The 14,352-nt window shown below is 48.4% G+C and overlaps 1 protein-coding gene across 1 annotated transcript in view; it reads right to left on the bottom strand.

Moving 5' to 3' along the window:
- The window catches only part of KIAA0930 (KIAA0930 ortholog), a 45,148-nt gene that overhangs the window by 13,544 nt on the left and 17,252 nt on the right, over window positions 1-14,352 (bottom strand). The window contains exon 2 of the mRNA XM_012757458.3: window positions 797-948. Coding sequence (XP_012612912.2) covers window positions 797-948 — 152 coding nt within the window. The remainder of the gene's footprint in view (window positions 1-796; window positions 949-14,352) is intronic.

Genomic DNA, 14,352 nt, shown 5'->3' with positions numbered 1-14,352 from the left:
CACAGAGCACCAGACCAGGAGCCAGGCAGGCTAGGACTCCAGACCTGGCTCCACGGCCCTCTCACTTTTGTGTTTAAAGGAAAACAAAAGCATTTCCATGTTTGGCATATAGGTTGCTTAAACATTTAACAAACTACTAAAGCTTATGAAAAACAGAGAAGGAAACCTAGAAAATTTCTTTTATTAACTCCTCCACACACTTCAATTTAGTAGGTGAAATACCTTAGGTGAGTCACTTAATGTCTGAACCCTCGGTTTCTTCATCTGTAAAAAGGGGACACAACACCCACCCCAATGAGCTGCTGGGAGCTCACAATGAGATCAAGAGGCAGAGAACGCAGCTGGCACCGTGCCTGCTACACAGAGGAAGTGGAAGGCCTCACCCTCATCCTCGCCACCACCAACGCCACCAATCCAGGTCACCATGCGTGGCCAGAGGAGGGTCCTGGGCTCTGGGGTCAAACCCTTGCTCTACCATTTATTTATGAATTATGAGATGCCAGCCAAGTTGGCTGGCCTCTGAGCCTCAGTTTCCTCAAAGCTACAATGGTGATAACAATCGCTGTCCTCAGGGTCACGGTGAAGATGGATGACAATGTGTACGGCACACCCCGCACAGCCCGCACTCGGCACAGAAGACTGTCTACGTGGTTCCTGGAATGCCGTAGGTGCTCAATAAATGGTGCTTACCCCCTGACCCGCCTGAGGACCACAGGGAAGCCCACCTTGCGCTCCAAGAGCAGACCTCAGAGGGATGCCTGCACACACCTGAGGCACTGGGGCAGGGGCCACTTACCTTCCTCCCCTCGGTGCTGCTCTCACTGCCAGCATACGCCAGCTTCCGGCGCACATAGAAAAGCATGTCATCCTGCCGGGGAGCCCATTTCTCCATGAAGTAGGTGGAGAACATCCACGTCCAGAAGACGATGCGGTCATCCTTGAAGCACCCTGCAGATGGGGGCCAGAGGGGGGTGAGAAAGGACGGGCCGCCCTGACCCTTGCTGTGTGACCTTGGCCACCCCCCCACACCCTGCATTTCTGCTCAGAAGCCTGACAGGGCTCTGAGATGCTCTGCCCTTTCTCCCTCAAAGACCCTGGCCCCCACCCAGGGGGCATCCACAGAAGCTCGAGGACACCTCCAGAGAGGCCGGATTCCAACCCCAGCAGCAGCCGGAGAGCCCGGGCTCCTCGCCCCACTGCCGAGCCTGACTCCAGCCTGTGGATGAATCAGCAGCTTCAGTGGAAAAGGAAAAACCCAACGAGACGGGCACGTCACTGGCTGGCTGTCTGGGCTGGAAGCCGGGAAGGCTTTGGGGGGAGATCCTTCAGGCAGGGAGGGAGGCAGCACCACTCTCACCAATGTCCTTCGCCCGCACCCACGACACCCCCCAGCTGCGGCAATCCCCACGGAGAATCCGACTTACAGCAACGCTTAAGGCAACAGCCGCCCTCCAGCCAGCGCCCTCCAGCCAGCGCCCTCCAGCCAGCCGTAGCCGCGGAAAGCCAGCAGGGCAGCTGGGGGACAGCGCACGCCCCCCACCTGCCGTGGAGCCCTGAGAGCACGCCAGCTTTACTCCCATTTGATTCTCACCGCGACTTTTCCTTCTATCACAAATGGTATTTCTTTACGATAAGTATCTGTAGCCTTTTCCTGCACAGAGAGAAAAAGCCCACAGGCTTTGGTAGGAAAGCTCTAGGTTCCATTCCAGCTCTGGCACTTTCTGTGATGAGGGGCAGGGGGCTTGGCCTCTCTGCCCCACAGGTTCCTCGCAGGCACATACAGGTTACCAGAGGCCATGGGGCACACAGCAGGATCAACAAAGGCAGGTTTTCTCCCTTTCTAGATGGATCCAACAGAAGTTCAAAACATGCCCCCATGCTATCTCACCAACTCAGTACATTGAATCACTGCTGCTTCCTGTGACCCAGGCCTGGCGCTCTGTGCTGGAGCAATCCTACACGCAGAGATGGGAACCTGAGGCCGGCCGCACACTCACCCTCGCAGGCCGTTCAGCCAGCCAGGTCTCCTGACTCCGACCCTGTCCCTTCCTCCTAGGAGTCAGCCACTGGGCTGAGTCCGATGCCTTTGTTCACCTCAGACACCCCACACCCCAGAACCAGGAAGAGCCAGGGCTCAACACCAGCTCAACACCTGCGGCGTGTGGCCCATGCACTTCACGCCCTGCCTGGCTCCTGGACACTCGGGCAGGGACAGGGAAGAAGAGAGGAGGTGGCTCCCTCAGTGAGGGACCAGGCCAGCAAGCCCATCAGCCTGAGGCCAGGAGAGCCCCTGGGCCTGGCAGAACCCCCAGGATCACAGCACACTTTTGCAGCAGGCAGTGCCCCATCCACGCTGCCTGCAAAGTCACGTAAAGGTGCTCTGACCTTCCCGGGTAAAACTCCAACTCCCGCTTCCCTCCCCCATGCTGTTTCACTTCCCTCCCAACAGCAGGCCCTTTAGGGTAAACGGCTCAGAGGCTGCCCACAACAACCGCCTTCGGGGCCAGTGGTGTTTCAGAAGTAACTCTGGCCATGACAAGAAGGCGGTCATGGGTCATAGCTCGAAGCCCCACACCTGCCACAGCGAGGCCAAAGTCTGCCACAGCGCCACTCTTAGCACTCCCTTCCTCAGGGGTGTCTTTTTATTCTTTAATAAAAGTGGGCTGGCAGTAGTACTAGAGCACCCAGACAGTGGCAGCACTCACAACAGCAGTGACAACAAAGACAATACCCTCAGCGAGACTTGTTAGTTAGCACCTGGCACAGAGCTCCAGGCAGACGGTCTCATCACAGCCTCCTGAGCACTCGGGCATTACTGCCCCACTCCACAGAAAACACTGACTCTCCAGAGGTTCAAGAACGTGCCCAAGTTCACAGAGCTAGAAACAGACAAAGCCCTTAGATCGGCCAGGATCCCACACAAGGAGCAGCCGATACACACAAACTGCTCGCAGGTGGCAGGCTTGCCAGCAGGGAGGCGGGCTGGGAGTCTGGCCCCAGCAGGGTCCCGGCAAGGTGTCCCATTTCCTGCTTCACAGTGGGACACACACTCATCCCCTACTCTGCTGTGAGTCACGCCTCTGGGCCCCAAGAGTCTGGGTAACTGCAGCTGGCTGCCTGCCAGGACTTACTCCTAAAAGGGAGGCTCGTCATGCACAGGGCTCCTGGGGCCTCCACCCACTGCTCCTGGGGATTGAGGGGCACAGCCATGGGCCACGTGCAGTGTGCCAGGCCCAGTGCTGGTCCAGCCTGCACATGTTCCCAGTTGAAAAGCACAGCAGCCACATGACCATCAGCAAGTCCAACAGTGCCACCTGCTGCCACCACCCCAACCCAGCCAACCTCATGTGCAGTGGCTGCTGGCCAGTACACCTATACAACAGCCCACCCTCCACACCACAACCAGAGGAACTTTATTTCAAAGATCCTTTTCTGCCCCCTCCCTTAGAAACTTGCCATCAAATTCAGAATGAAATCCAAAGCTCTTACAAAGCGCTGCACGCTGCCCCCACCCCCTCCCCTGCCACACTGGCCGCTGCCCCGTGAGCGCTGGGCATGTCCACCACGGAGCTGTGCCCTGCTCCTCCTCTGCCTCCAACCCCTCCCTGGGCTCTCTGCATGGGCGGCTTCTACCCCCGTCCAGCTGCAGTTTCAACGTCACTCCCAGAGCCTTTCCTGACCCCACATTCCTCCCCAGGGTCCTCCCTAGCTTGTTGTCTTATTTCCTGCCATCATAACCCCTGTCACCTCCTGGCTTTCCACACTGGCCCCGGAGCGGGGGCTTTGTCTTGGTCACCATTAGACCCCAGCACCCAGGTGAGTGCCAGGGTATAGTAGGCATTCAACAAACCAAGCTGGATTCATGGATTACCCCAATTTAAAAGGAAACAGGCTCAGTACGGCGGGGCAAAGTGTTCAGACCCCACAGCAAGGAAGGGGCCCAGCCAGGACCGCCCACCTGAAGCCTGAGCTCACCACAAGAGCACAGGGCGTGGACTGGCCACTTCCTTCAGCCTCGGGGACCCTTCGGCTTAAGATCTTTCAGAGAAGCCCCACTTGTCACATGAGGCCAGGCCCACTTGCTTAGCTCTCCCCAGCCTCAGAGCCATGACTCCACTGTGGAAAACTGCTGCTGGCTGCCAGAGGTGGTAGCCTTCTGTGTGCTGAGCAGGTGCAAGCAGGAGGGGGGAGGAGAGGGTGTCTGGACAGGCCACTCCTCACAGCTCTCCAGCCTTCCTGGTCACCTGCTGCCACCACTGAGAGTCAGAAGACCCAGCACCAACCAGCTATGAGAGAAACACAAGGGGCCTTCAGTTTCACCGTAAGCTAGAGAACACCACACTGACACTATCACTATAGTTACTACTTTAGTACCAGGGTGACAAACCCAGCAGGGAGAAACTCACAGTCTGCGGGGAAACAGACACACACCCCTCCCTCTGACACGAGGGCAGAGGCCCTCCCCTCAGTCCGGGAGAGGCATTCACGGCAGGAAGAACTGCCAGAATATCACTGGGGGACAGTGTGTCCATGTGCTGCACTCCGAGAGACACTGAAGAGACAGATCGTGCAGAACATCTTCACACCCACTCAACATTTAAAATCACAAAGGAAATGGCCAAGAGCTGCCCTCTTACAAACACTGAAAACTCCCCTCAATCCCTGGTAATTTAGTAGTTAGGAAAAAACAAAACAAAACAAAAATCACCTCTCCCCTTCATGTCCAAGAAGGGCATAACCAAAATCCAAAGAAACAGGATGCACTGGAAGACGGAATCCATGACACATGGCTGACGTCCATGACAAATGACGGGGCCACATCACGGCAAGTTATAAAAAAGGCGCATAAGACTCCAATAGATAAGTATAAAAATACTACAATAGGCAATACACCAAAAAGGAAACATACTGGTTAACAAAAATGTGGGAAAATATTAATCTCACTAGTAACCAAAAATTCATATTAAAGACCAGTTGTCATTTTTTTTTTCTTTTTTTTTGAGACAGAGTCTCACTCTGTTGCTGGGCTAGAATGCCATGGCGTCAGCCTTGCTCACAGCAACCTCAAACTCCTTGCCTCAAGCAATTCTCTTTTCTCACCCTCCCAAGTAGCTGGGACTACAGGCATGCGCCACCATGCCCGGCTAATTTTTTCTATATATTTTTAGTTGGCCAATTAATTTCTTTCTATTTATAGTAGAGACAGGGTCTCGCTCTTGCTCAGGCTGGTTTCGAACTCCTTACCTTGAGCAATCCTCCCACCTCAGCCTCCCAGAGTGCTAGGATTACAGGCGTGAGCCACCGAGCCCAGCCCAGTTGTCATTTTTTAAAAGAGCAAATTTGGTCTGTAAAAAACAGCACTTAGGAAAACTGTCAGATTCTTATAAAATTAAACATACCAAATTTACCAAACCATTCAGCCACACCTCAGTCCCTACCCAAGAGAAATGAGGCATGTGTCCACACAAAGACGGGCACAGAAGTGTTCACAGAAGCTTTATCCATAATGGCCCCAAACTGGAAGCCGGGAGAACGGCATGAAAGGTGGTAGAGCCATTCAACAGAATATTACCAGCAATGGAAACAAACCACTGATCCACACAACATCACAGATACATTTCAAAGTCATCTTTCCTTTCTCTAATTGTCTAAAAATAAAAAAATAAAAAAAAACAAAGTCATCATGCAAAGTGAAAGAAGTCAGGCCTAAAAGGCTATATATGATCACACTTACGTGACACTTGACAGGTGCGTATAGCCATCAAAACTCATCAAACCACTCTACATGGATGTGGTTTATTTTATGTAACTTATACTCCAATAAAGTTGATTAAAAGTTACAGCTGAGGCCGGGCGCAGTGGCTCATGCCTATAATCCTACCACTCTGGGAGGCCGAGACAGGCGGATTGCTCAAGGTCAGGAGTTTGAAACCAGCCTGAGCAAGAGCAAGACCCCATCTCTACCATAAATAGAAAGAAATTAATTGGCTAACTAATATATATAGAAAAATTTAGCCGGGCATGGTGGTGCATGCCTGTAGTCCCAGCTACTCGGGAGGCTGAGGCAGGAGGATCGCCTGAGCCCAGGAGTTTGAGGTTGCTGTTAGCTAAGCTGATGCCATGGTATTCACTCTAGCCTGTGAAACAAAGTGAGACTCTTGTCTCAAAAAAAAAAAAAGTTATAGCTGATAATGGCAACAGTACACTGAACTGGAGCTCTCAGATATGTTAAAAACTAGAAATCACTATATCCTTTGTGAAAAGCAAATGAGCATCTTTTCTAATTCTGTTCATCAACTTTATGGAAGAGAAATGCAAAACACAAAAATAAAAGCCTTTTGTATTAAAAATGTTTCCTCCACTAGTAATGAGAGCAAATAATATAACAATAATAATTAAAGAAGAAGAAAGAAAAGAGCATATTATTCTATGATTATAGATCTTTAATTTAGGTAAATTAAACTACAAGTACTAAACCAAATCTTTAATCTTTTAAAAGGACGGCTATGAAGACTACATGCAGATACATGGAAATGTGTGTAATGTGATGCTTATCAAAAAGCCAAATGCCACGTTGTGGACACACTGACTACAATTGTGTAAACCACATGGAAACACTAGAAGTAAATACACCAGAATGACAGGAGTTGCTGAATTTAACAGAGCATATATTTTTTTTTCGACTTAATATTTTCAATAATAAGATTACGCTACTTTTCCCCATGAATATATGACTTTGACTGTCCTAAGGCTCATTAAGGAAAGGGGCTGAGGGGTCCCTCTGCTCAGAGGGAAGGCAGGAGGTGGACAGACACAGAGACACATTCCACACCCAAAACCCAGAGGTCAGCACTGGAGTGAGACTTTTGACTCCTGGAAGTGCAGTACAACGTTAGGATCTGCAGGCAGGCAGTCTCTCAGTCTCTCAGTCTGTCTGTCAGTCTGTCTGTCTGTCTCTCTCTCTCTATCTCTCTCACACACACACACACACGAGTTCAGGGCCTGACTCTACCCCTCCCTACCTAGATGGCCAATTCATTCACACTCTCTGAACCTCAGTGACTTGTCTGTCGGACGGTCTCTAACTGGCCCCCCTCCCAAAATCAAGAGCAAGGACCTGGGGGAGAGGCTGATGTGAAGTCCTTTGCCCGCTGGCAGGTCCTGTCCCCGTGTGGGCTAGTGGGGGCCCACTGCTCTGCTGTTCTGCATGTTTCCATTCGCAGCATGGCAGAGGGCCCCACCAACCCACTGCTCAGACGAGGCCACTGGACGCCAAGCCTTCCTGTCCTTTAGCCACGGGGCATAGCAACTCTGTGTGGATAATCACACAAGAGGCAACTGGCCCCCTCAAGGGCTGTGAAATCACCACTGCCTCTTTCTCCCCTTCTCCTTCATCCTTTCTCAAGGCCTGCCCAACGAGAAATCCCCAGGTAGCAAGCCCTTGGGGCTGCTACTCTATGGAGAGCTTTCAGCCTCCTGAACTCTCTTGTCCCTGTCCCCCAGCTGTCTGGCCAATTGGGGCTGCAGGTGTCCCCCCCTTGAGTGCAGTGAGACTTAAGGGAGCAGACACAGGCCCCTGGAGCTCGGCCAGATTCAAGCAGGCAGCACCAGGGACAGCTCCATGCCCTGGCCCTGCCCTCCCGGCCGGGGTCCTAAGGAGCAGCAGTAAAAATCCACTCTCCTTATTTGTGTCACCTGTGTTCTATAAAGTGGTCGTGAACACTGAATTAGCAAATATTGACCTACTGCTCCTAGGTTCCTAAGAGCCCCTGATCACACTTTCACCAAGTGATCAATTCATAACCTTGTTGTATCTATGGCTTCTATTTGGACATCTTATTTAACATATAGTTCATCCACTAATATTGAACTCACAACTAACAGCATTCATGCAGAATAAAGCTTATCTAACACACATATTTTCTCTATAAAGCATATCACAGCCTTCTTGTGCCTGAGACTAGACAGAATCTCAGCCTAGGACCATTTAGGGACCATTTTAAATCACCAACAAAAAGCAAAAAACGTGCAAAATACATGGCACTAAATAGACTGGGAAAAGGACACTTATCTATAGTACGAGCACTAAAACACAAAGGCAGAGCAGCCTTGTTTGACCTCCGCTGGGAACGTGTGTGTCAGGTGACTCAAAATTTTCACCATTCTCCAAATGTCTGTCATCAACCACAACAAGAGCCAGGAGTACTTACATGGGGGCTACAAATAAATTTTAGTGAGTAGGCAAACTCATGAACACAGAATCTATGAGTAATGAGAACAGACTGCATCAGGAAAGCTGAAGTTGCTCAGCTCCCAATGGGGCTGTGGGGATCCTGCCGCTTCCCCTGCCTCAGGTGAGCGACCTGCTTTTGCAAGTCGCTCTCTTGGAACTCCAGACCTGGCAGAGTGGGAGAGGGGTGCCCAGAGTGGTGAGCACCACAACTGTGCCCCCCGGGTCCCAGGGCTGCACTCTTTGCCTGTGCTGCCACAGGTTCTCGCCTCGTTCTGCATGACACTGAATCGGGGACATGACAGTACCAACAGCTCAGTAGTGTTGGTTTAAGGGATAAAGAGCAGTGATGACAGCTCGCAGGTCCCCTGCACTCTACAGTTTATAAAGCTCTTTCACCCATTACCTCTTTGGATCCACATGGCAACTTTATGAGGAGGGAACAACCTCAGTTTAGTTTTAAATCTCAGCTTTCATTTTCAAGATAGGGCAACCAAAGACTGGGGATCAAGTGGCTCAGTGGCACAGGCAGGAGCTGGGACTCCAACCCAAGCCCTCAAAACAGAGCCGACATTCTCTCCAAGCCCATACACAGGCACACACAGGGCCAAGATTCTTCTAGCTGCTTCATATATGAGGAAAATGGGGACACCCAGGGGTCACCTGGGGAACAGCCGGGAAAGCAGCTCAGGCTTCCGACCCCTCCCTTATACACTCCTGATTTGTGGGGGACAGGGGCAGGGACCAGACTCAGAGGGGCCATTCTGAGCCCTAAAGCGCCCTCAGGGCGTCCTGCGTTATCCAGGAAGGAAGAGACGCTTCGTGCACAGCAAGGACCGTGCTCAGCAAGGACCGGGCCATGGGGTCCACTTCCCAGCACAGTGCCAATTTAACATAATTAAATTATTTTCTATAGAGATGATTCTTCAGATATATCGAGAAAAGGAAGGGAACTTTATATCTTACATGGCTTTTCACATGAAGACGTAGAAGACTTGTCAGACCAGAGTTCAACAGTAGCCCTGACTCATATTCTTGCCCCTTGCCCACTTGAGTAAGTGACTTAACCTCTCAGACCTTCAGTTTCCTCATCAGTAAAATCAGGAGAATAGCTACTTCCTACAGTTGCTATGGAAACCAAATGAGAAAATATAAAGTGCTCAGCAGAGGAACTAGCACTTATAAACACTCTATGAATGACAACTGCTACTGTTGTTACTACTAATAGCTTGGAATAATTTTCCATTAACCAGGCCTTGGGAACAATCATGAATCGGATTTTAGGAGGCATGCCTTGAAACCCACCCCAATCCTTTTCTAGACCATTAAGCAAGCCATTGTAAAGCCCTAATTAAAATAGTTTACAGCCATTTAAAATGATGGTCATGTATTACGATAGAGAAAAATGTCCAAGAGCTACTCCCCCAAAAAGTACACTGGGAGTTAGTAGGCCAAGAGATGTTTTTGAGAGGACAATTCTACCAGATTTTCAAGAAACAGCGAGCTACCTCCAGGGCTACTGAAACATTTTTAGAGCCTAAGAAACTTGCAAATTCTTTTTAACAAGGAGGCATACCATTGATTCCAAAGACAACAGAGAGAGAAAATTACAGGCTAATCTCACTCCAACACAAAAATTTAAATATAGTACGAAAAAGAATCTAGCAATTCAGTAAAAATATATGCCACTGGCCAAGCAGGATTAAATCAGGAATAAAGAAGGGTCCAATATTGGAAAATCTATTAATATGTTCATATCTATTTATGGCTCAAAAGAGAAAACACAATGATCATCTCCACAGATGCTAGAAGAACATTTGATAGAATTCAATACCCATTCTTTTTTCTGGCCCGGCGCGGTGGCTCACGCCTGTAATCCTAGCACTCTGGGAGGCCGAAGCGGGCGGATTGCTCAAGGTCAGAAGTTCAAAACCAGCCTGAGCGAGAGACCCCATCTCTACTATAAAAAAAAAAAATAGAAAGAAATTAATTGGCCGACTAATATATATAGAAAAAATTAGCCGGGCATAGTGGCGCATGCCTGTAGTCCCAGCTACTCGGGAGGCTGAGGCAGGAGGATCGCTTGAGCCCAGGAGTTTGAGGTTGCTGTGAGCTAGACTGACGCCACGGCACTCACTCTAGCCTGGGCAACAAAGCGAGACTCTGTCTCAAAAAAAAATAATAATAATAAATTGGCCGGGCGCAGTGGCTCACGCCTGTAATCCTAGCACTCTGGGAGGCCGAGGCGGGCGGATTGCTCGAGGTTGGGAGTTCGAAACCATCCTGAGCGAGACCCCGTCTCTACTAAAAATAGAAAGAAATTAATTGACCAACTAAAAATATATATACAAAAAATTAGCCGGGCATGGTGGCGCATGCCTGTAGTCCCAGCTACTCGGGAGGCTGAGGCAGGAGGATCGCTTGAGCCCAGGAGTTTGAGGTTGCTGTGAGCTAGGCTGACGCCACGGCACTCACTCTAGCCTGGGCAACAAAAGTGAGACTCTGTCTCAAAAAAAAAAAAAAAAAAAAAATAATAATAATAATAATAATAAATAAATACCCATTCTTTTTTTTTTTTTGGAGACAGAGTCTCCCTTTGTTGCCCAGGCTAGAGTGAGTGCCGTGGCGTCAGCCTAGCTCACAGCAACCTCAAACTCCTGGGCTCAAGCGATCCTCCTGCCTCAGCCTCCCGAGTAGCTGGGACTACAGGCATGCGCCACCATGCCCGGCTAATTTTTCTATATGTATTAGTTGGCCAATTAATTTCTTTCTATTTATAGTAGAGACGGGGTCTCGCTCTTGCTCAGGCTGGTTTCAAACTCCTGACCTCGAGCAATCCGCCTGCCTCGGCCTCCCAGAGTGCTAGGATTACAGGCATAAACTATCGCGCCCAGCCACCCATTCTTGATTTTTAAAAAAAGTCTCAATAAAATAGGAATAAAGAGGGACTTCCTTAAACGTAATATGTATTTCAACTAAGTTAGAATCTAAGTATTATCACAATCCACTGCAATTAGCATTGTTCTAAGGTACTAGACATTGCAATCAGACAACAAAATGGTATAAGAGTAATGGAAATTATAAAGGTTAGGTAAAGTTAACATTACTTATAGAAGATATCATATAGATCTGACCTGGAAAATGCAAAAAAAACATCAACTGAAAAATTATTGAAACAATAGAAGTCATAAGGTATCCGGGTACAAAATCACCAGTACATCCAAAAACTAACAGCTTTGATACAAACCAAAGCTCCTAGTTGGAAGATATAATTGGAGGAAGTATTCTGTTTAGAATTAAGGGGGAAAAAAAAGACTTGAACAAATGAAAAGGTTGACCAAATTCTTGGCTAAGAGTACTCAAATCATAAAGGGAGCAATTCTATCTAATTTGATCTATTAATTTAACATGCCAAGAGAATGTTAAAATAACCAGAACAGTCAGCAAAGTTCAGAAGAATGAGGTAAGAATTCCTATCGGATAGCACACTATAAATCTTCCCGTCACTGTCAGCTCAGGCTATTCATGACCCTTCTGTGCTGTGACACAACTTGGAGCTGCTGTGCTGGATGCCTGTCCTGCCACGTGGAAGATCAGCCCAGAGGGAGCCGCACCAGGAGAGCCAGGCCACTTGAGGCCATAGCATCGGGTGTTCCTGTTCTCCTCCAGGGATAAATTCAAGACTCATCTAACTTTAAAAAAAGGTAAAAAATTTAAAAACCAGGCCGGGGCGTGGGTGCTCACGCCTGTAATCCCAGAGACTCCAGAGGCGGAGGCAGGAGTTCGAGACCAGCCCGAGCAACACAGCAAGACCCTGTCTCTACAAAAAAAAAAAAAAAAATAGAAAAATTATCCAGGTGTGGTAGAGTACACCAATAGTCCCAGCTACTTGGGAGGCTGAGGCAGGAGTTCCAGACCAGCCTGAGCAATGCAGCAAGACACCATCTCTACAAAAAATAGAAAACGTATCCAGGTGTGATAGCACACACCGGTAGTCCCAGCTAACTTGGGAGGCTGAGGCAGGAGTTCAAGGTTACAGAAAGCTATGATCACACTACTGTACTCCAGCCTGGGTGACAGAGTGAGACCCTGTCTCTTAAAAAAAAACGCCCCCCAATCTTGACCCCCCATCACCTTCTACTGTCTTATCAGAAGCTGACTCCATTCTCCAATGGAAACATTTCAGTCCTCCTCATCTTAGATCTGTTCCTTTCTACCACTGCTTTTATTTCTCCTTGCAGAACTCTCTGATTTGTCTTTCTGCATTATTTTATTGATTCTATCTTCAAACACACCCAGAATCCAACCACTTCTCACAAAATACTGCTTCCACCCTGGGCTAAACCACCACCACTTCCAGCCTGCATTACTGTCACGGCTTCCTAACTGGTCTCCATGTTTCCACCCCCACCCCACTGGTAAAACATAAACCGGTTCTTGTCACTTTCTGATCAATAGCCCAAATCCTCCACAAGGCTTATTTCTTACCTGCCCCCACCCCACCCCAGGCTCTTTAATGAAATACCACCTTCTCTACCAAGCCTTCCCAAATCACCCCCAATAGGGCCTATCCCACTTCTGGCTTCGTTTTTCTCCATAGCACTTATAACTATCATAATACAACTTTTACCTATTTACTTTGCTTCCTTTCAGTCTTTCCCTAGTATGAGAGTCAGCAGACTTTCCCTATAAAGGTCCAGATGGAAAACATATTAGGTTCTGCGGATCACATGGTCCTGTCCCAACTACACAAGCAGCCACAGCAATGCATAGAGAAGTAAGCATGGCTATGTTCTAATTAACAGTTGTTTACAGAAATGGCAACAGTCCTGACCTGCAGCCACAGTTTGCCAGCACCTGCCCTACCATGGCTGATGCATGTTTTAACAGAGGGGCACTAGAACTTAAGCTCCCTGAAGGTATTAACACTTTTCCTCTTAGATCACTTTGTTCACTGCTATATACTTAGTCTCCAGAAGAGTGTCTGGTATATAAGAAACAATAAATATTTGTGAATTGAATGAAATAATTAAAGGAAGCAAAATGGTAAGAGCACATGAGTAGACAGATCAATGGAACAGAATAGAAAGCACAAAAACAGAACTAAAACACACAATAATTGAGTTTTCATAAAGACAACATCTCAAATCAACAGGATGAAGATTATTCTTCAAAAATTAGTCTTGGGGCCGGGCGTGGTGGCTCACGCCTGTAATCCTAGCTCTCTGGGAGGCCGAGGCAGGCGGATTGCTCGAGGTCGGGAGTTCGAAACCAGCCTGAGCAAGAGCGAGACCCCGTCTCTACTATAAATAGAAAGAAACTAATTGGCCAACTAATATATATATAGAAAAAATTAGCCGGGCATGGTGGCTCATGCCTGTAGTCCCAGCTACTTGGGAGGCTGAGACAGAAGGATTGCTTGAGCCCAGGAGTTTGAGGTTGCTGTGAGCTAGGCTGACGCCACAGCACTCACTCTAGCCTAGGCAACAAAGCGAGACTCTGTCTCAAAAAAAAAAAAAAATTAGTCTTGGGAAAAGTGACTAACTGAGGACAAAGAGAAAGGCTCTAGCCAAAATAAATTCCAAAAAGATCAAAACTTTCAATGCTGAAAGTAAAACCATTAAAAAAAGGGAAATAACCCATGCGAGAATGTTTGTTTGTTGATTGATTAAGTCTCACTCTGTCGCCCCAGCTAGAGTCCATAGCTCACAGCAACCTCAAACTCCTGGGCTCAAGCAATCATCCTGCCTCACCCTTCCCAGCAGCTAGGACTACAGGCACATGCCACCAAGCCCAGGTATTTTTTCTACTTTTGTAGAGACAGGGTCTCGCTATTGCTCAGGCTGGTCTCGAACTTCTGGGTTCACATAATGCTCCAGCCTCAGCCTCCCAGAGTGCTAGGATTATAGGCGTGAGCCACCACGCCTGGCCAAAAAAAGGAAATAAATCATAAGAGAATTTTTATTCTTTCAGAAAGGGAAAATCTTCTCTAAGTAGAATATAAGAACTATTAAAGAAAAAAATGATAAATCAAGCTATATAAAAATTAAAAATTTCCCCCTTTGCACCATATGAGGACACACCAAGAAGGCACCGCCTATGACCCAGGAAATGGGCCCGCA

Source organism: Microcebus murinus, chromosome 10, assembly GCF_040939455.1.
Source record: "Microcebus murinus isolate Inina chromosome 10, M.murinus_Inina_mat1.0, whole genome shotgun sequence".
In the NCBI taxonomy this organism is placed as follows: Eukaryota; Metazoa; Chordata; class Mammalia; order Primates; family Cheirogaleidae; genus Microcebus; species Microcebus murinus.
This window is presented reverse-complemented; position numbering and strand designations above follow the sequence as displayed.